The 20,407-nt window shown below is 47.8% G+C and overlaps 1 protein-coding gene across 1 annotated transcript in view; it reads left to right on the top strand.

Moving 5' to 3' along the window:
- The window catches only part of LOC144147400 (neprilysin-1-like), a 28,245-nt gene extending 9,490 nt beyond the window's left edge, over positions 1–18,755 (top strand). Inside the window, exons 8-20 of the mRNA XM_077679525.1 lie at positions 3,168–3,298; positions 4,046–4,268; positions 4,641–4,751; positions 5,218–5,280; positions 6,597–6,700; positions 9,665–9,723; positions 11,143–11,209; positions 11,295–11,362; positions 11,563–11,693; positions 12,423–12,506; positions 14,360–14,464; positions 15,139–15,215; positions 18,458–18,755. Of these exons, the coding sequence (XP_077535651.1) occupies positions 3,168–3,298; positions 4,046–4,268; positions 4,641–4,751; positions 5,218–5,280; positions 6,597–6,700; positions 9,665–9,723; positions 11,143–11,209; positions 11,295–11,362; positions 11,563–11,693; positions 12,423–12,506; positions 14,360–14,464; positions 15,139–15,215; positions 18,458–18,557 (1,323 nt within the window). The 3' untranslated portion in view covers positions 18,558–18,755. The remainder of the gene's footprint in view (positions 1–3,167; positions 3,299–4,045; positions 4,269–4,640; positions 4,752–5,217; positions 5,281–6,596; positions 6,701–9,664; positions 9,724–11,142; positions 11,210–11,294; positions 11,363–11,562; positions 11,694–12,422; positions 12,507–14,359; positions 14,465–15,138; positions 15,216–18,457) is intronic.
- Positions 18,756–20,407: the final 1,652 nt, after the last annotated feature.

Genomic DNA, 20,407 nt, shown 5'->3' with positions numbered 1-20,407 from the left:
AAAGCGGCCGCCGCGGCCGGGAATCGAACCCGCGACTTCGTGCTCAGCAGCGCAACGCCTTAGCCACTGACCCACCGCGGCGGGTAAAAGTGCAAATTCATGTGTGTACACACTCTTAATACGATTTTATTGAACAATAAGCACTAGAAGATTAATGTAGCTGACAGTTTTTCAGAAAGCAATAAAACTAGCTACAAGAGGCTTAGGCCCAGCATTCATAAAGTTTATTTGGAAACAGTCACCGTGCTCTAAAAATACATGAATTTGTTTAAGACCTTACAACTGCATCGCGAGGATCAGGATCTTCAATGGCTGATGCTCATGGCAATGGGCTTGACAAGAAGTTCCATTTGCGGTTCCGTTTACGCGATGACGCGGAAATTTTAGTTCCGATTACTGAAAGTATTTTTACGTTATCTGAATACAAAACCAACCAACCAACACGCTACTTTTCCGTTTAAGCGGCAGTTCCACTAAAGCGATTTTCGCTTATCGAGATTCTATTGCACTACGTTGCAAGCGTCGCCCCCCGTTAGCGTCAAAATATATTCACGCGATTTTTTTCTGAAGCTACGTATCAGGCGCCTGTAGGCTTAAAAAATGCGAAGAGAATACCACTGCCTCTACAATTATAGCAAGCGTCGGAATTACTTCATTTGATGCCACCATACACGAGCTCCAATTCAACGCGACAGGGACTATACAGACTACGCAACACCCGAATGCATGCAGCTTACATTTAGTGAGCTCTCGTTATACAGAATCATTTTATTAGAAATCTGGCTTCGTTGGAAGTGTTACGTTGTCCATTGCAGCACACATAAAGCAAATCATCCCCGCTTTAATGAAGAATCACCTCATAAGATCCTCTTTTCAAAACTGGAGCACTACGGTGTACGTGGACGCGCCCTCAAGCTTATCACATTATACCTCAGTTCCCACTCCCAATGCGTCGCTTAAAGGAGCCATGAAGACAAAATACAAGTTTCGAACGATTTCGTGTTTTATAGTGCCCCGAGCGCTTGTCCGAATGCAAACGGTGCTTTATTCACTAAAAAATTAATTAATGTAAGTTAAAAGTTTTATTTTCCCGCTAAATCGTGCGTTTTCGTGGTCTACAATGACATCACAGGAACCGACCGCTCTGCTAGGGTGGACCCTAGCTCTGCAGCCGATTGGGAAGCCTTGTTTACCGTTAGTGAACTTAGAAGGCGCCAGCATACCGTGGCAAGCCGTTTTCTGCCTTTGGATTATTTTGACCGTATTTGTACCTGGCTTGTTTTTGTTCAGGGAGAAAATAATGGTTTTGTGAAACGTAGTGCCCGCTCGAAAAATATGGTCACGTAAGACACCGTTGCTTGCGTCAATCGGCCAGTGTCGCCTGAGATAACCCCAAAGCCCGGCAATCCTGTGCAGCTAAACCAAGCATAGTGCGCGCAGTGCCAACAGCAGGGCGCATCGGGACTTATATGTTTACGTGCGATTCCGTACCTTCCACTGTTTGTCCCACCATTCTTACAGCTTTAAAAGGAATGTGTCCGAAGTTTAAGCGCAAATAGCTCGTTCAGCAAGCTTATAAGTTCTGCCTCATTTGCGTTTGCTTTTGCGGCCCTCCGCCAATCGCAGAGCTGGCTGGTATGACATCATAGGTTCTGTTGCGAGAAACGAGCAAGTGGGTAGCATGGCTATTCCTTTTTTTCAGCTTATTTGAGCGAAGTTTACGTTAAAAGTGGTGTCAGTATGATTCTAACAAGGCAATCTTTTTGAATGAACTAAACTTGTGTTTTCTCTTCATGACTCCTTTAAACCACTATGCCTATAATATTTTATAGATTAGAAATTGTGTTCCCTCAGGGCAGCCTTCTAGGACCATTCTTTTTAACGTTTGCGTTAATGATATTTGCAACACAAACAAGGCAGTAAAATATATAATTTATGCGGACGACACCAGCCTATTCCTCTGTTCACATGACATTGCCGGATTAATACGCGCTGCTTATAGGGCATTGTCATCAGTAACAGAATGGCATGTCTGCAATTCGCTAAAAATAAGCGGAAAACTGAGGCTGTAGTGTTTTATCCAGAGTAAAAACATGTTCTGACCCACCCCCTCTTTTTAAAAAGAATACTACCATTGAATGTGTAGATAATTTTACGTCACTTGACATAGGATTTACTGCTGCCATGTCATGGAAAGCTCATGTAAGCAAAATCTGTTTCACACTTTGAAGGTTTAACGGGGTTGATTTGGTGTAACGAAAGTATGTTACGTGCAAAAACGAAGGCTTTTTTATTCACCTGTGAGTTACTATTTCTTAGCGAGGTGGAAGACAACTGTAACAGATATTCAAAAACTTGTAAATCTCAAGAAGAAACTGCTTTGTGCGGTTGTAAATGTATCTTATGAGTCCCCAACCTCCTCTTTGTATCCGCAGGAAAAAGCAGTACTAATTGATCGCATGTTCCACTACAGATTTGCTTTCTTCTATAAGAAAGCAGAAAACCAAAAGGACCCCTTTTCGAATGTTTTAATGCTTATACAATATCAGTATCAGTACACAATTAGCAGAACAGCTACATTTGTCTTAAGACGAACGTGATAATTACCACGGCATTGAACAAATTATGGCAACAGTACGCTAACGCACATTTTTCCAACCTGCCTCTACACGCAATTATATTAAAAGCTGACCCGCATGTCATTCACTGCACTTCGCAATACATTTATAGCCTACAGTGTAAATATATTTGTCTATAAAATTGAGTGTCATTGTGTTGTGTGGAAAATACCTTGTATTTACTGTTATGCTTGCATGTATTTTGTTCCTCACATGTACATCTTGGTTGAAAACAGACGCTTCGATTCTGTATGTATTTCATCGTGCTGTTTTTCTTAAATCTAAAGAATGAGGATGTTTTTTTTCTCAATTGCATAGTGTTGCTGCGAATGGACCTGTATGGGCGTCGAGGTTCGTCAAACAGTCGTTAGTGATTGCTTTTTTCTTGCTATCTTCAGTGTTTTTGTCTGTAAAAAAACTAGAATAAAGCAATTTTCTCTTCCCGAGGACTTCATTGTTATAAGGGTTCACAATGTCATTAGAGGCCGCTAGGGAAAGTGCATTGCGCCCAATTCTCTCAGAACAAGATCCCTTGCTTGCTGACTGCAGGAGCTCCTGGCGAGCATCGTGCGCGAGATTTACCAGCGCGGGGGCGTGCCGATGCGGTTCGACGAGGAAATTCTCATCTGGAACGTCAGTACCTTCTCGGTGCTCGACAAGTTCCTCGCCTCTGAAAACAGGTACCGTGTGACATCCTCACTTGCCCAGGTGGACGTTTTGGCAAATGAGTCTCATTCTTGGTTTAAATTGAAAAGTTTCTTGGAATATCTTAATGCCCCGGCATGAAAAATCTTTCTTCGCGGCAGAAGTGCCGAAAGGGGCTAAGACACACACGCACACACGCGTGCAGACATGCTCAAGCACGCACTGCATCCCCAATACGCTGCACTGAAAACGTCTTCCGCCGAGTTCGCAGTTTCTTTCCGGCCTTGCCACACCATCCCGACGGCACGAGCTGCTTTCTTGCCTTATATAAATTGACCGCAAGCTGGCGTTATGCTATGGCACGAGGCCAAGGTTTGTTCCGTCGGTCCCGCTACTTCCGCAGTCGTGTTGTGTCCACTGCAGCTCTTTACGAGCTCGGCTCCATGCCATGTTTGACAAGACACGAACCTAACGAGACCGATGTTTTCGCCACTCCATCTTCAATCCCCTAATACGCCTCAATAACGCTTTAAGTTTTGCATTGTAAGTATAAGAGCGGGCGTGTGGTGCCTCCTGGGATTCTTGAAGAGTACGCATGTGGAAGAACTTTTTCTTTACTTAGGATTGATACATGTATCACGTTCTGAGGTTAGGCGTATACAATCTCAACTCGTATTGTCAATAGGTTTTGTTTACTCTTCATTGTTAAGGTCGCTACACGTTTCAAAGATAACCCGGACGTTACAAAATTACAAGCCCTGTCGGGACACGTGGTGGCGCAGGCGCATGCTGCTCAACTACCTCGGGTGGCGCGTCGTGGCCTTGCTCGGGCCCAAGACCACTCCTGAGATGATGAACGCGCGGCACACGTTCTACATGGCCAAGTTCGGTGCCGAGGACCAGCCGCAGCTGTCCAGCTTCTGCTTCGAACAGGCGGCGCGCCTCCTGCCCGTGGCCGTGGGACGCATGGCCTACCGCGGCACCGGCGACTCGGGACAGGCACAGGCAAGGAGCGCGGACACCCCCGACAACCGCACCTGTGTTGTTAAAAAAGGGAGTCGAAAGGGAGCCGCTGCTGCGATGACTCTCTTTGATGATTCCAAGACTCTCGTTTGCACTCCACGACTCTCTTTGTCACAGTCTATGATTAGCATGACTCTGTTAAGACTTCCACTTCTCAACGGGGCCACGTGTCAGTAGCCTTTGTAGCATATATTTATCTCTTAATCCCTTTTCAGAGCGCAGTTTGGGCTTGTTGGTACGACATTGCGAAAATTACAATCAGTCATTCACCCTTTCCGACACGCCGTAACCCAAGATTCGGGTAAACTAAGACAGTCTACGTGACTTTCAAGCCTGGTCACGTTCACTGCGCAGCGTCTCGTGGCACGGATGGTGGACGAAATCAAAGCCGCTCTGCTTCTGCTACTTAAGAGGAGCGACGTGAGCTGGCTGAACAAGGAGTCCAAGGAAGTCGCCATCAATAAGGCAAGTGCGCCGCAATCACACCTTGTTCAATCCAATATACTGCAAGTCAGAATCTTGAAAGGCCTTCAGCTGAGGGAGGTCATCAATCATACACTTTTGTAGCGACAGCTCTACTGTGCCATGTCTCCCGAGGTCATTCATTGCATCGCATAGACGTTGACACACAGGCGCGTGAGTGTGGAAGTTGTGACGTCACGCTAGGTGATCCGATGCGGAAAGGCGCTCGGAGTCACGCCGTTGCGGTACCGCGTGACTAAGCTGTAGGGTTTAACGGCTGCTCCGCCAGCGCTTGGTCGCCCAGTCTCGCTATGGATGGCGCACCGGCTGGGCTGTCTATGCGTGCGCTCCAGGGCGAGCGACAACGCGCAAAGGGAAATGGCATAGTACACGGTGCGTAGACAGAGAGAGAGAGAGAGAGAGAGTCATTATATTTTACGATGACGTCGCTTATGCAATAATGTTTCAGATCAGACGGCTCAGGCTGATCCAGCAACCCATTAACAGCACGGTCATGGACTGGGAACCTCCGGTGAGCGCTTTCAGATGAGTTGTTACGCGATTTAAGTCTGATTATGCATCACCAACAGGCCCAAACCATGACTCTTTCATACCTGTGCTACACGAGCGTTTGGAAGGACATTTCAGTCGAATGGCCTTCGAAATTTCAACTGTCATTCGAACTGGAAGGAGTTCTGTCGATCTACACGACCATTCTCAAAGGCAGTTGAAAGTTTCCGCGTTCGCCCGCCATGTTTTGGTGTCGCCACTGCTGGCATGTTTCGTTCTTGGCGAAAATTTAATTTTAGAGTTAAAATGGGCAAAAAAGTAATTATTAGTGATCAAATCGATAATGACCTACAAGCGCGCACAAAACATGCACTAGCCAGCCAGTTTCTTTTTGTCTTTTTTCACACCGCCGGTGTTGAATGTACCACGTTACAGCGTAATCGTAGAGCGAGTGACAGAGAACGAAAACAAGTGAAAAATTATGAAGATCTTGCATTTCAAACACCAAGTTTTACTCGTAAATAATTGTTTTGTTATTACGGCTTGCAGAAACTGAGCCCAAGGGTACGACCGTTCGTGTTTCAAAGAGACTCTCAAAGATCAGTTGTCGGGCTCCTTTGACTCAAATGCCATTTTAACCAAATGCCTTTGAAAAACATCGTGTAGCAGCTCAAAGGTGTCATTTGAGTCAAATGACATTCGACTCGAAGGCCTTCAAAACGCTCATGTAGCAGGGGTATTAGACTCCGACGAATTGGGCACGTGACCTTTTCGCGAGCTCGGCGCAAATGCATCCATCCACTAAGCTGCTGCAGAGCAGTGCAGTAATTCTCGAGAATATGTGTTTGCAGGGCATTTCGGCCAATCTGCCATAAATAACGGCCTGACGTCACGACTTGATGTAAATCCATGATCACACTTCAGGTATCGTGAGAAGCATCGAGGAGGGACGTTCAGAAACATCAATATCTCCCGCGGTATTTTCACATGCACAGCAGCGCTTGGGCCACCGCGTGCGTCGTGAAAAGCAAAAATTGAGAAATGTGTTTCACGGCGAGAATATCCGCCACGTTTTGTGTTATCAAGAAAGACAATGGCGCCTGAGCACAATTACTTACTTAATTATTATTAGAAATTTTTGCACTCTCGACATCAGCAGGGAAGGTATAATATGCGGCGCGGTGCACGTATGCGTCCTTTAAAAACCGTCTGGGCTGTGCATTGAACTGGATTTGTTGCCAGTTTGCGGAATCGCTAATGGTGTAGGTAGTCCAGGAGTTGCCTTAATCGAAGTGATTGAAGGCTGAGCTCCCCTTCCCCTCTCTTTTTTCTCTCCAGGAGCTGCGCCCCGAAGCGAGCTTCGGAACGAACATCGCCCTCCTGCTCTCGGCCAGGGCGGAGCAAAACTGGATGCGCCTGGCGCAACACAACTACCTCGACAGGTACGCTAACGCCAGAGTTACTTGATATGAGTAACTTGATATAGGAGTTGCGCAACTCCCCCATAGGCCCCGTGCATAAAAAAGTGGCCCGACTATTGCTCCCTTTTTTGCATTTTCCCTTACAGGGGCGCCATCTATAAGTGATAAAATAAACTATACAACGCGGTTCGCCACTTGCCGACCTGGGCGAAAAATGGTATTTGAGGGCTTGCGTAAATTTGTTTTGCCGAAGCCCAACGTATACAACCACGCAAGCGTTTTATGAGCGGTTGAACCAAGAGTAGTAAAAAAATGCGACCATGTGTTCAGTGAGATGCGTTGTCACCTGCGCATCGTCGTCTGCTGCACGTCATCTGCCGTCTTCCGGGGGAAAATAAAGTTAAAAATTAGCTTCGAAGGCTTTACGCAAGCTTTAAAGGATTATTTAGCGCCACTTGATCAGCTACTGGATTAGTTTTGGCATTCATTGTTATGTCGGTCGAGAGAGAACTGCAAATTTAGTACTTGAGGTCTTCGGGTCGGACCTGTGTTGTGCCGGAGTGCTCCCGCAAGCTCCAATCGGTCGAGACAGTTGCGCAGACGCAAAAACTATCGCAACAAAAAACCGCGCTCAAATAAACAACGAATAAGTTATCAAAGTACAAGAATAAAAAATTATGCCCCTTTAAAATAAAGTTTAACGTTGAATTGCCAGTTTGAATAATTACTGTGTTTTTTATAGTGCGTGTGGTGGCCCCGGTGGCGCCACCGTACGTACGATCCAAAGCAGGGGGGTATTTTGAGGCGGAGTTTCGCAACTGCCTACATCGAAGAGCTCTGCGCTAATGCTATGCCGAGAGGCGTCTGCGTTGAAGGTATGAAAACAGGGAAATGTTGCAGCCCATAGAGATGCACACAGGAGAAGACAGGTGCAAGAAAACGCTCTCAGGATTGTAGGTAGGCCATTACACTCCATGAAGAAAAAAACCAAACCGCCCGCCGCGGTGGCTCAGTGGCTAAGGCGTTGCGCTGCTGAGCACTAGGTCGCCGGGATCGATTCCAGGCCGCGGCGGCCGCTTTTCCGATGGAGGCGAAAAGCAAAAATTACGCCCATCTTCCCGCGAGGGAACCCTGGTGTGATGCGACGCATCGGGGGGTTCAATTGGCGTTTCCATTGAGTTGATTCTCTAAATCGGGGGAGACGTGTTGTGAACGCGTATGATGCATTCCATCACATGCGGGTGTTCTCATACGCGGGAAGATGGGCGTAATTTTACTTTTCATGAAAGGACCGCCGCTTCTACCACGTCTTCATCGGAAGAATCAAGTCAAGCACACAGTCGTAAAGCACAGTGACGCGAAGTCGAACGAGAGCGAGCGCTGACTGAACCGCCGCAGCGCGATACCCGTTTTATATTCACAGCGCCTCAAGGAGAGGAGACAACGGATGAGAGTCGCGCATGCGCACGCTTGCGCGACGGGAGCGGAGCGAAGCGCGCGCACACAGCTGTTGTTTATGATAATGAGGCGGAGTGAGAGCGTTGCGCGCACAGCTGTCGGAGAGAAGACGGGAGGAGAGTCGCGCATGCGCAGCTGGCGTGCGGACGCCGGACAATGCCGACGCAGGAGGGACATGCATCAGAGCAAGAGATGCATCGCATCTAAAAACGCCCGTGTGTACGATATTTCGGCGCACGTTAAAGATCCCCAGGGGGTCAAAATTACTCCGGTGCCCTCAACTACGGCGTGACTTATCGCCTGCGTTGCGTTGCTGCGTTAAACTCTACAACCAATCAGTCAAACCAAACCATAGCGACGCGACATGAAGGACATTTAGAAAACATCCACCCCGTAATAGAGGGTGATTTTATGCACCCGTATCAAACCACATTATGCAAAAAATGCAAAAGTAAAAAACAGCACCACCGCAACTTTTTCGGCCGCGAACTACTCGTGCTTAGTGAGAAAAAAAATCGGCGTATACACTCTGAACGATTTGTTTGCGACAGATGCCGGTTCCTTGCTCCCCAGAAAACGCATGCAATTCACGAAATACGCGTTCTGTTTCGCGTCTGGCATGCCAAACAAATCACAGATTATTCTGGCGATTTGAAGATGTTGAAATTTCGCTGCCTCTTTGTCATAATTCATGTATGTCTATTGAATCTGTGTATCATCTGTTTTAGTGCCTTTTCACTAGTACCTCTTTTTTATTAACACAACATGGTTTCAAAAATGACAGTAAGCCTTTTGTGGCGTAAGCTACACTGGCCGAGGTTGGGCGGTTTCGCGTGTGCCGTGAAGGGCCATTATGCGCAAGCGCGAGGAGCATTGGATTGGTTTGGTTTGGATCGGATTGGATTGGTTTGGATTGGATTTGATTTGATCTGATTTGGAGTGGATTGGATTTGATTTGATTTGATTTGATTTCATTTGGATTGGATTGGATTGGATTAAATTGGATTGTGTTGGATTGAAATCCAATCCAATTGGGGTACGGGTGTGTAGAGAATTGGGTCTGCTCATTCCCCGGTCTGCGCATTCCAGAGGAGCGACGTCTAGCAGCGGCAGACGCACTGGCGCCGGCGCGTGCCTAGCTTTGCGCCTGCGTTGCGCAGTAGTCAAGTCTGACGCTGCGCCGTGCCGCTTGATAGCCGTTTCGCGTGGCTCCTGGAGAGCCATGCTGCGCATGGTCGAGGAGCAGTAACTGTTCTGGACTGGACCGGACTGGACTGGACTGGACTGCACTGGACTGGACTGGACTGGACTGGACTGGACTGGACTGGACTGTACTGTACTGTACTGGACTGGACTGGATTGAATTGGATTGGATTGGATTAGATTGGATTGGATTAGATTGGAAATCGTTTTAGCAGCAGTAAGCATGATAATCAGCTAATCCTAGACAACCAGGAAACCTCTTAGCTCACGCTAGGTATATCCTGGCATAGCGGAGCTAAGCCACTGCTAATTTTTTTATTTCAGCACACCGGTTCCTCAGTTGCGTATGAGCATTTCATACGACGTCTACCGAAACGCCATAGGTGAGTTATTTCTCAACCTCATTGCGAACTGAATTAATATATCACTAACACAAGCGGTAACTATACTGGTTAAAAAATGCTCGTGTTACATTCTCGTGTTAAGTAGGGAGATTTTGGTGGCGCCATTTACCCAAAGGAGGGTATTTCAAAGAGCGGAAAAGCAAACTAATGTTAACCATCGCCTCCTGTATTTTACAATGCCAAACGTATCGCGCGCTTCCCTGTGGGAGTGAGTGGTACGCTTGCAGTGGCCACATGTCGTAAGGTGCGGCCCCGATCTGAACCGGGATCACCGAACCGTAACTGAATTTGAGAGAGGCTTGTGCCTGGTTGCCAAGGCAACCAACGTTTGAGGTCGCCAGGTAACGGCACTCTCACCAGCGTTAGAAAAATCAGAGCCGCGGCGGAGCACGTTTTGTCAACGTTGCTCGTTACTTGTCCCAGTATACTTGTCCCAGTTACTTGTCCCAGTATAAACTAGGTACTTATTGCATTTTACGCGGGAACGAGGGATTCGAGCCCTCGGGACCGCCCGCGGTCCGGCCGGCCTGAGTGGAGGTCGGGGGGACACCGCGCCTTGACGACAGGCATAGAATAGTCGGGCTGTGGGCGATCCTGCGTGGTCCGCCTGCAGCCTCCGTAGGATTTTTGATCCAATAAAGTCGATTTCTCTCTCTCTCTCTCTCTCTCTGGCCATGCATAACCTAGTAAAAAGTAACGCGCGACAATGTGTACCAGCTGAGCATTCAGCGCGACATAGACACATTCAACACGCACATATCACACTTATACAACCATAAACTGAGCAAGAAAACAAAAGAAATGGATGAGGAGAGCGAGTACAACTTCTTTAAGTTAGAAATTAATCTGCTCTTCTTGCTTTTATAGCCAGCATTGGAAAGTCTTTGATAGAGTTGGTGGGCTTGTCACAAAAAAAAATCAAATATTTTAGCGATAACTTTAGAATTATGTATTTTAATGTGAGCATATACAAGTCAGCATGCGGATTTGCAAAAACGTTTTTAATGATTTGCAAAAACGTTTAATCGTGATTTTGGGTGGGAAAAGTGCTGTAGTTATTACGTTCAATAATGCATGGAATTTTGTTAGTGTCAGTGAATCTTAGTATCAAACAATCAGCAGTTACTAAGTGCACGGTCTACACAAGTAACGATTCCACACTTAGTCGCAGTTCCTACGTATCATTCTGGGGGTAAGGAGTTAGTAAATACAGCCGTTACTACCCTTTTACGAGCTTTTTTGTTAACAGCGTGGCATCGCCTAGCTAAGCCACTGCTAATTTTTTTTAACACGTTACGCGTTACACCCTACACATTACGGCCAGCTACCCAGCTACAATAGCTCCCCTGTTTAAAAAAAAAAGTGTACTTGACCCCATGTGCTGTTGCCTGATTGCAGTGGTACCAGCAATACTGACGGGACCCGGTCTCTCGTCGCCCGGAATACTGGCCGTCGACCTGAGCCCGTGAGTTTCGAGCGCTAAGCGTCGCTATGCAAGCAGGCACAGAAAGAGAGAGAAAAAAAAAAACATACTCTGCGTTCTTTCGCAGTTCCATCAACTTCGGCGCCTTCGGTTACCTAGCTGCCCATGAAATGCTGCGGAGCATAATGTTCAGCGGTAAGTGCTCAAACATTGAAATAAAGTAATTTGCTCTGGTAGAGGTCTAAACGTTCATTATCGCATTTTTATTGTGCAGTTTGGCGCGCCTTCATAGCGTGCGTCTATATGAGCCAACTTGTGAGCGTCTTAACAGCGGAAATATAAACGTATTTACTGGACTGATAAATCAGGCCAACTGATTGCGTTGCTGTTTTCAGGCAGCGTCATCGACGCGGAGGGGAACTTGCACAACTGGCAGTTCGGGGACACCTCTGCCAAGTTCCGCATACTGGTCAACTGTTTCGAGTCCATGCTTCGGCGAACCATCCCAAACGAGCTCATGAAAAGGGTGCGAAGAACAGGCTGTCTCGCTTTCTCATGAGCAGCTTTCCCGCTCGTGGCAGTCCTTTCACCAGTCTGTAGTTATTTAGCGATATGTAAAATATTTTCGTGCAGCTGATGTTGGGAGTGAGAACTTGCTTTGTGCACAGTTTCAAGTCTAGGACGTTGCGCGGCTAAGCTCCAGAGCCATGGAAGCTGTCCCATACAAATGCATGGAAAGTAATATTTGACAGCTTATTGCAGAAAAAATATTCAGAATCCTGGAAAGTTATTTTAGAGTTTTCATCTCCGCGTTGACTTCTTGCGTTATGACAAGTGCACTTTCCTGCGCTCAGAAGTTTGAGCGAGAAAGCTGGGGAGGATTTCGCTTGATGCCATTGAAGCATGTGCCACCTGTATCCTATGTGCTTAGGCCACCTGTATCTTATGCCATGTTCAGGCTACCGACACAAAAGCCGTATCGTGAGCTATGGACTTAAATAAACGGCTTGTCACGCAGTTCCGTTGGCTGAGCGGTGACCTGACGTCATTCATTAAAGATATTGCGACAGTTGCTGCAACAGTCTGAACCCGGCCTTACTTGCTCGTCCAAATATTCTTTGCCGGCAACGCGACACGTCACCTGCAACTAGTTACGGGCCATCCGATTATGACGCATTGGGGGACTGAGGGAACATGTGCAAGTTATATATTTACATGCTTATTTGGATTGTCCTTTTTTCCGTCCTTGTTGCAGGTGCGTTCCAGCAGCGTAGCACTGTCGCAGATGCTCAGCCGAGAGCTCGTCATTGGCTCAACCGCACTTCCGGCTGTTTTCAAGGTCATCCTTATGTCTGATTGGAAATGTATCGATCGCTCTTGGTGTCAAATTCAGGCACTGTAGCAAAACTGGTCGTAAGCCAATGTGCATAAATACTTTACAACCACCTAGATTTAAGCAGCCACCTTCCAAGCCTCCTTGTATACCAAGCTCAGCGCAATTCATTGCTTTCGCGATAACAGAAGCCTCTAGCGCAATATTGTGGTAGCAACCAAAAGTCTGGAGTGGCAATCGGCCCGTGCATTATACGGCCGCTTATCATTGCACCGTTGCCTTATCGTCAGGTTGCTCATTTACGATTGCTTGAGTACACAGAACGCTGATGTCGGATCTGTCGGAAAGCTTATGTCGGACCTGCCTGCATCGCGTTATTATGTTTAACCTAGTGTGAAACCAGGTACGTATCGGGTTCATGGAAATGCATGTTACGAGACCAGAAGAGTGTTTTCTTTACAGTATAGAGATCAACGAACTCAACACGCGTGCAGAGCCCACAATCCAGGTGTAGTTTCCGAGGGCCTTGCTCTTTTGTTTTAAAAGCGCTATTCCAGAGCCGAAAGAGATCATCAGACAAAGAGAAAACATGACAAATTTAATTTAAATAAAAGCGGTGGAGCGGTAAACTTTATAAATAAGAATGCTCGCCCTTCCCAGTATCGTATCCTCGTGCTCTCCCTGGTAGGAACAGCCACGCATAGCTAACGGCAGGCGCAAAATTCGGGCGAGTTCGATGGAACACTTACCGAAAAAGTTTGTCGCAATATAAAAGATGCAAAACATTCAAAATCGATGGCTAGCTAGTCTTCCTGCGTAGGCGCCTATCGGGTGTCGCTTACAAAACGCAGCGTGCATAAAATATACGTGCCAATGGGCTGAGTTCTGTGCGAATCAATTAAAAAGAAGACTTATTGCCTCGATTAACGTATGACACAGCGCACTCGTAACTGGAAGAAATTAACAGTTCATCAACGGAAGCACAGTACCCATCCGCGCCGTTGCGTGGGAAAGGAGGTGGCTGGTGATGGGTCGAGGAAAGGTCCGCTCTCCGGACCGCTCTCTCCGGGATCTCGCCAGTGTTTTTCCCCTGCCTCAGAAAGGACATTTCTGTCCCACAATGACTCGCTAACGGTACGCGATCTATAGCAGACGCTCTGAAGGGGCACCGAGTAAGGTAATATTCCACCGCTGCGAGTGTTTCCAAGGTTGTGCACATGTACACCTAACATTACAATTGGCGTCCTTCTTGTTAGCCGCATTGCAATGTCCAACCCATGCATGTTAAATGAATCCATGCTCATGAGCATGCACAAACGAAAAGGTGCTGCCTCAATTGCGCCAGAATTTTTAACCCGTGGCGTTAAGGACCCCGTCTCGCAGAAAGGCCGGCGTCGTCGTAGGCGGCACTGACCGTGAGCGAAAAATCTGGGAGAGCGAAAAGCCCCACAGCGCCCCCTTGCGGCGGCCGCGGAAACTCCCGGGACTGAAAGGCGCTGCGCAACAGGTGGCGTGCGAGCAGGGGCGGAAAGTTTTCACCGCTCGCGGGCACGGGGGAGATTCAAGAGCAGGACAAGCGAATGGCAATACGATACGAACAGATCAGACAAGGGCATCGCGTTTTACGCGTAAAGGCGAAGCATAAGCGTCCTCTAATTTTTTCTCCTTGTTTGCATCGCAGAAGATAGTTATGAAAATATAACAAACAAATAAATTACAATATTTCATATAGCGCACTCGTATTATCCTTACCAGGAGGAACTTAACCTCACCCAGCGCTAACCCCCAATCCTCACTCAATCAACTTATCCTTGCCAAATCTGACCTCGTCTGGTGCGTCCTTTGTTCTTGGTGTGCAGGCGTACCGCACCTTCATGGCCCGCTACGAGGGCGAATCGGAGTACAGCTCGCTGCCCAGGGTTCGCTTCTCGCAGAACCAGCTCTTCTTCCTCTATTTCGCCAAGGTAATCGCAATGATCGAGCCAACATTACTATTCAATGGAGCAGAATCGGCGTGTGGAGTAGCCTAATTCCAATGATCGAAATGACGACATAAGACAGGTGCCAGTGGAGAGCCTGAGCGTACAAATGAACGGGTGCATGGTTCAGCATTGAATACAATCCTTGTGCAGCCATTTTCGTAGGACCAAGCAAGAAGCGTGCCCTTTGGGATGATAACAATGAACACGTATTGTTTTAGTAAGCGCGCGATGGTTATTTTAAACCTAAATGGCCTCGTACAATAACTGCATTCAGTTTCAGCCTTGACGCCATTTGTAAGCCTGCTGTTTAAAGATTTGAATTGTGCGGGAGTGCTCTTTTTCTGATTACACTTTAGTGAGCGCCTTGCCATATGCTCATGCTTTGTAAAAATGCGCGCTAATATACCGTTCTCGATCTATTTATGAAAGCAAACAAAAAAACCTGGGAAACGTCTTCTGCGATTTCGAAGTATGAGCTGCCCGTATGTATGAATGATATCGCATCAGAAATGTTTTGTTCAGTTAAAAGTATCCGCCACAGCCATAGGTCCGTCGCAATTTGCAATTTATGCCGGACTAAATGCCATTTTGGTAATACAGCACCACCGGCATAAGCCCTCCCTGTGGAATTGTAATCTTCTGTATATTTTCTGCAGAGCTGGTGCCACACGCGGCGTCGGGTCTACGAAGCTTACTACATCGAGGACACCAATCAACCTCCTCCTGACCTGAGGTAAGCTGCACCTTAAATGTCCCGCCTAATAACGAGAAACATTACCTTGCGTCGTAATCTGGGGCCAGGCATACATTCATTTCTCGCGACACCATTTTTCCTGCTGTGGGCATTTAGTGAACTTGTAAATCGCAGCTAAATGCGATTCAAGTACAAACACGAATCAAACAGTTGTCTAACAGCTTTCGAATACGCTGTTTATAGTAGTGCTGTATTGCCCAATGCCGGAAATGTAGCACTTGAGAGTTGAAATTTTCGGTAACCTCAAAACACAACAACGATTAATGATGTTAGCTGTGCTTCTGCATTAAATTGGAGCGAATTGGCTAAAGGAGAGGCAAGACAACAAATAAAGAAACCACCCTAACGGAGAAACAAAGAGTGAAGGTTAACTGAAGCACGTAATTAAGGTATTTAAAAAACAGAAGATGTATCGATCTCCCGCAGCATTGCATGGGGGTACAAATGCAGACACTTTTCTTCGATCTGTGAGGTTGAAGGAAGTGCGTGCTAGGCTTGACTAGCGTGCAGGTGCTATTGACAATACAATGATACGCCTATTCGTTGAGTAGATAGCATCAGTTGTGGAGTAATTTATCTTTGAAGCTTCCTCGTAGCTTTGAAACTTTTTGATTATAAAAAGCCCGTTCCCACGCTTGCCATTCGAGCGCAAAAGCGAGCAAAATCGACTGCCTCCGTCGCTTGGCGTCGCTCAACACGACCCGTACAAGGCGACTGTAGTATATGGGGATTGGTCGCTAGCCTCTCCAGTCGCCGCCGCTACTGATGAAGCGGAACAGGAAGGCTGACGTGACATTATTTTGAAAAGTCACATCCTCGAAGTGCCCGGCGTAGGGCGTTTCCAAACACTTTGGTTTGGTACGTTTGGTTTCTTTTTTTTTATTTTTTCGTCAGCGACAACTATTGCGACGGCATATTACCGGTTCAGTCATACGTTCCTTCAACTCTGGCATGACCAACGTTAGGTACGATCACGCACTGCCTGCTCTTTTACCAAGCACGCAGTCGCCACGGCTCATGGCTACCACACAACAGGGAGCACTTCGGCTACTTTGTAGCTCGTAGACGTGTTAATGCATAGTGAAGAAACAAATCCCCAAAACCAATTAATAACCCCGCACAACATGGGGCCTCCTCGATTATCAGTCCCGGATCGTTAGCCGACTGCCCGAGACGCGATCCGGAACTCGATTTTCACATGTATTCCTATGGGGCTCCCTGTCCGAGCAGTCATCGGACTGCGCGCGGGCAGTCGAGGACTGGTAAATCGAGGAGGCCCATTGATTCCCAGGCACAGTTTCCGCTCTAGTATGCTTACTAAGAAGCTCTAGGATTGAAGTGAAATAAAAGGCAGGGCAGCGAGCAAGGGGGGACAGGCATGCACGCATGGATGTCTCAACACCAGATGAGCAACGTCTGATGTCGCAGCGATGCATTTTGCCACGTGCTCGCATGCCCCGCTTATTTTGCTGCCGGGTGCACATGGCATATAAACGCGATTTCGGCGTTCTCCCCCCCCCCCCTTTTATTAACACGAAAGTGTTTTATTCCGGGATACACACATCTCACTGGCGTTATATCCGTCACGGAACTGACGCCAGTACAACGAAGCACGCGGCCTGTAAAGGGTGCCCCCCTGCACACAGGGTCCTCTTGCGGGGAAGCAACCTTTAGTACTAAAGAGTACGTTATACTTAAGTTGTTCGTTTTCTGGTTTTATATTTTTAACACGAAAGTGTTTTATGCCTGGATACACCAAGATTTCACTGACGTCATATCCGTCACGGAAATGACGCAAGTTCACCTTTGCCGAAGCGACCCGCCAGCAGGACGTCGCTCACCAAGCACACCCACAAGACTGCCGCCGACCCGCAAATCATGCTCAGCTGCAGATTTCGCTGCACATTTTACTTCCCTGTTTTACCGATTCCTATGACAGAGGATTCATCTTTGTTTTTCTCTTGCCTGCGTAGAGGCTGACGAAACGTCCGTCGCAGGCGGCGTTTGACGCCGTCAAAACTAAAGTCCCTTCATTGACTTTTTACCGATGAAGGGGAGAACACGTTCAGGGAAGCAGACGCTTTTGGAAGGGCCTGACGTAAAGGCTGCGGGGAAATTTCTGTTGCCGTCATGCTTCGGCATTTGTTCAAATGACGGGTGACGGGAGCGAGTGCGTTCCAAGGGGATTTCAGGAATACCTGACATTCGAGGGAGCAGCTTCCTCTGCTACGGTGCTTTGTGACCACTCCGGTTCTGCCATTGGAATTCAACATAAATTATTACCTGCTGATGAGGAAGATAGTCATGCTATATACATGTTCAGTCGCCTGCCAGTCGCATACAATCATTTACCATATGCTGTTTCGTCCGGCGAGTGTTTGTGACCTCTGATTTCACAACGCTGTGCTTAGCGTGCATTCTCCGTTTTACCGTTAGGTAATCCCAACTTGAACGAAGCATGTGTGTTTTTGTAGCGTGAGCTACACTGACCGAGGTTGAGCAGTTTCGCGTGGCTCCTGGGAGCCGTGCTGCGCATGCGGGAGGAGCAGTGACGTCACACGGCGCACAGCCGCGGCCGCCGCGCGTGCCTCGCCGGTCTGCGCATTCCGGAGGAGTAACGCCATAACCGCGGCAGACGCACTGGCGCCGGTGCGTGCCCAGCTGTGCGCCTCCGTTGCGCAGTAGCCAAGTCTGACGCTGCGCCGGAGCCGCTTGATAGCGCCTCTCATATTGTGCGAATGCGCAGAGGTATCAGTGGGGGTATACATAAAACGGGGCGTTTGCCAGTGTGGTATAGCCATGGAGAAGGAGAGCGATATTGCTGCTCAGCGGCGCAGAAGAGTGGAGAAGCTTAACTCATCGGATCCCGACGTAGTTTCCTATCAAGTAGCGGTTGAGCGCAGTCAGAATGAACAGAAGAAGGCTAAACGTGCTGCGGAGACACCGGAGCAAAGGGAGGAACGTCAAGCAAAGCGGCGTCGCCAGGAGTCTGAGCGGCGCTAATCTTAGACAACCAGGAAAGCTAAGAATAACCAGCTGAACCTTAGCTCACGCCATGTATATCCTGGCATAGCCGAGCTAAGCCACAGCTAATTTTTTCTCGGCGTCTGTGTTACGATATCTCTAAAATATGTATAAATTTTGCGAACTGCGCTTTTAGTTTATCTCAGGCATACTTGTTCGCGCACTGCAATATGTGATTATTATGTCTTCTTACACAGGGTAAACCACATCCTGATGGATTTCGAGAAATTCGGCAAGACCTTCGACTGCCAACTCGGGGACATCATGACTCCCCACTTCAAGTGCAGCACGTGGTAGCACAAAGCTGCCGATTCTATACGCCTCGGCTCCCAGGCATCACTTCGAAGTGCGCCGCCATGCTCCAGTTTTCAAGCGAAGATGTAGTTTTGAATTCGCAGTTTCTGCACGGTAGTTGCTTATTTTGGATGCGTAAGTTTGCATATTGACACATATAATCCTGAGAAACTCGTCTCTTTTAATGCGTGATATTGAACTCTGATGTGCATCGTAAAGGTGGACGTCGACACCTTGCAATAGAATATAAAAGAGTGGTCGCTTCTGAATAAATCAAGATATCGGCGTCAACTACGTCTGTTGACCTTGACCGACTTATTTGTTGCTTGAGTGTTCCCTTGGCGTTCTGTTTTAACAGTGCAGCTGCCGTAGGTGGAGCCTCTTCGTAAGGCTGCTGTAGGTCCTGCGTCACGCAGGGGTAAGGCAGGCCTCGAAGAAACCTGTTTCCAGACCCACTGATAGAGGGCGAAGTGGTCTCGCCGCCGCCGGCCTCGCAGAAACCGGTTCCCAGACCCATCCATAGAGGGCGCAGTGGTCTTGCAGGTGATGGTTCCACTTTCTCCCGCTAGGGGAGGGGGAGGGAGCCTCCCGTCCCGGACGTTTAGCTGCCGGTTCCTTTGCTGGAGCCATAGAATTTGCTCGCGACGGCGCTGCCGTTCTTGGCCGAAAGCCCATTGACGTTCTAACCGAAGCAAGAGAACCACAGCTCTACTGTTTCGGCATATTTGACACTGGGTGGAGCCGGGTTTAATCTTTTTAAAGCTATCTTTTAAATTACGAAGCCGTTTAAGAGTTCGGACGTCACGGGGATCTCAACATCCAGGGTAATGTTGGTGGCACTGCCAGCCGAATTGAAACAGACTATGAAGAAAGGGTGATTAGGTAACTTTACATAAGACATTATTTTTAATTTTTACAAACTCCCACGTGGCCCTTCAATGTCTTCGGTCTTTTCCAAATGAACAGCTAGACTGTGACATTAGGTTTTTACAGTACCGATTAGTGCTCACCATTTCGTCGAACTCCAATGGATACCGGCACACTGTGGTGTGCCGGGCAAATCTACAGCAGACGCTACAGCTTGCGAAGCTCACGATCTCCAAGTTCCTGTTGCGGCTATAGCGTTAGGCGGGAAAGATGCGGCCGCACTTCCGTCTCGTGTTGCTCGGCAGATGCAGCTTTCCATATGGGCTGATCCGTCACGTCGCTATGCACCGCTATACTCAGTTGACCCAGACTGTTCTTTCACGTTTCCACCTGGTCTCAAGAAATACGACATACGACGTAGCTGTAATACATCCCATACGCCTGAATGTCGCCTACACGCGCCTTTTAGGAGCGAAGCCCCTTAGAGGCTCGGGCTATCGGCGTCTCATCTCGTCGTCGTCTCATGTCGTCGTAGCATCACGTAGTCACGGTACTAAAACACCGGGACACTCGTTTTCCAGCGCCTCACGCTAGAAATTTCATCTCGGTGCGAAAACGCACTGTAAAGGAACACACTGAAGCACTCATTTTCCAACGCCACGCTCTAGAACGCTTCGTGCTTCAAAGACACGAGACTTACACAAAGCTGTATACCTCTACCCGCCAACGGTTTCGTATCCGTGGGAAAAAACGCCAAGCTGCTAAAAATACACACACTGCATACTTCGCCTCTGCCCAGTTTTCACGTTAGCGGAGATGGCCCGTGATTTTTTCGTTTCAAGCTTCGGCAGACCAGTGTCAAGACTGTAAATGTCTTGAAGATATATTGCATGTAATATGTGTGTGTAAACGATATGACGCACCCAGACTCCACTTGAATCAACTTCGGGCAAGCTACCCACATCGTGTCTCACGTTGCATGATGT

Source organism: Haemaphysalis longicornis, unplaced genomic scaffold, assembly GCF_048455015.1.
Source record: "Haemaphysalis longicornis isolate Haplotype H1 unplaced genomic scaffold, Haemaphysalis longicornis Haplotype H1 scaffold_7, whole genome shotgun sequence".
Classification (NCBI taxonomy): Eukaryota; Metazoa; Arthropoda; class Arachnida; order Ixodida; family Ixodidae; genus Haemaphysalis; species Haemaphysalis longicornis.
Note: the sequence above shows the minus strand (reverse complement) of the source record. Positions and strands in the feature narration are given on the sequence as shown.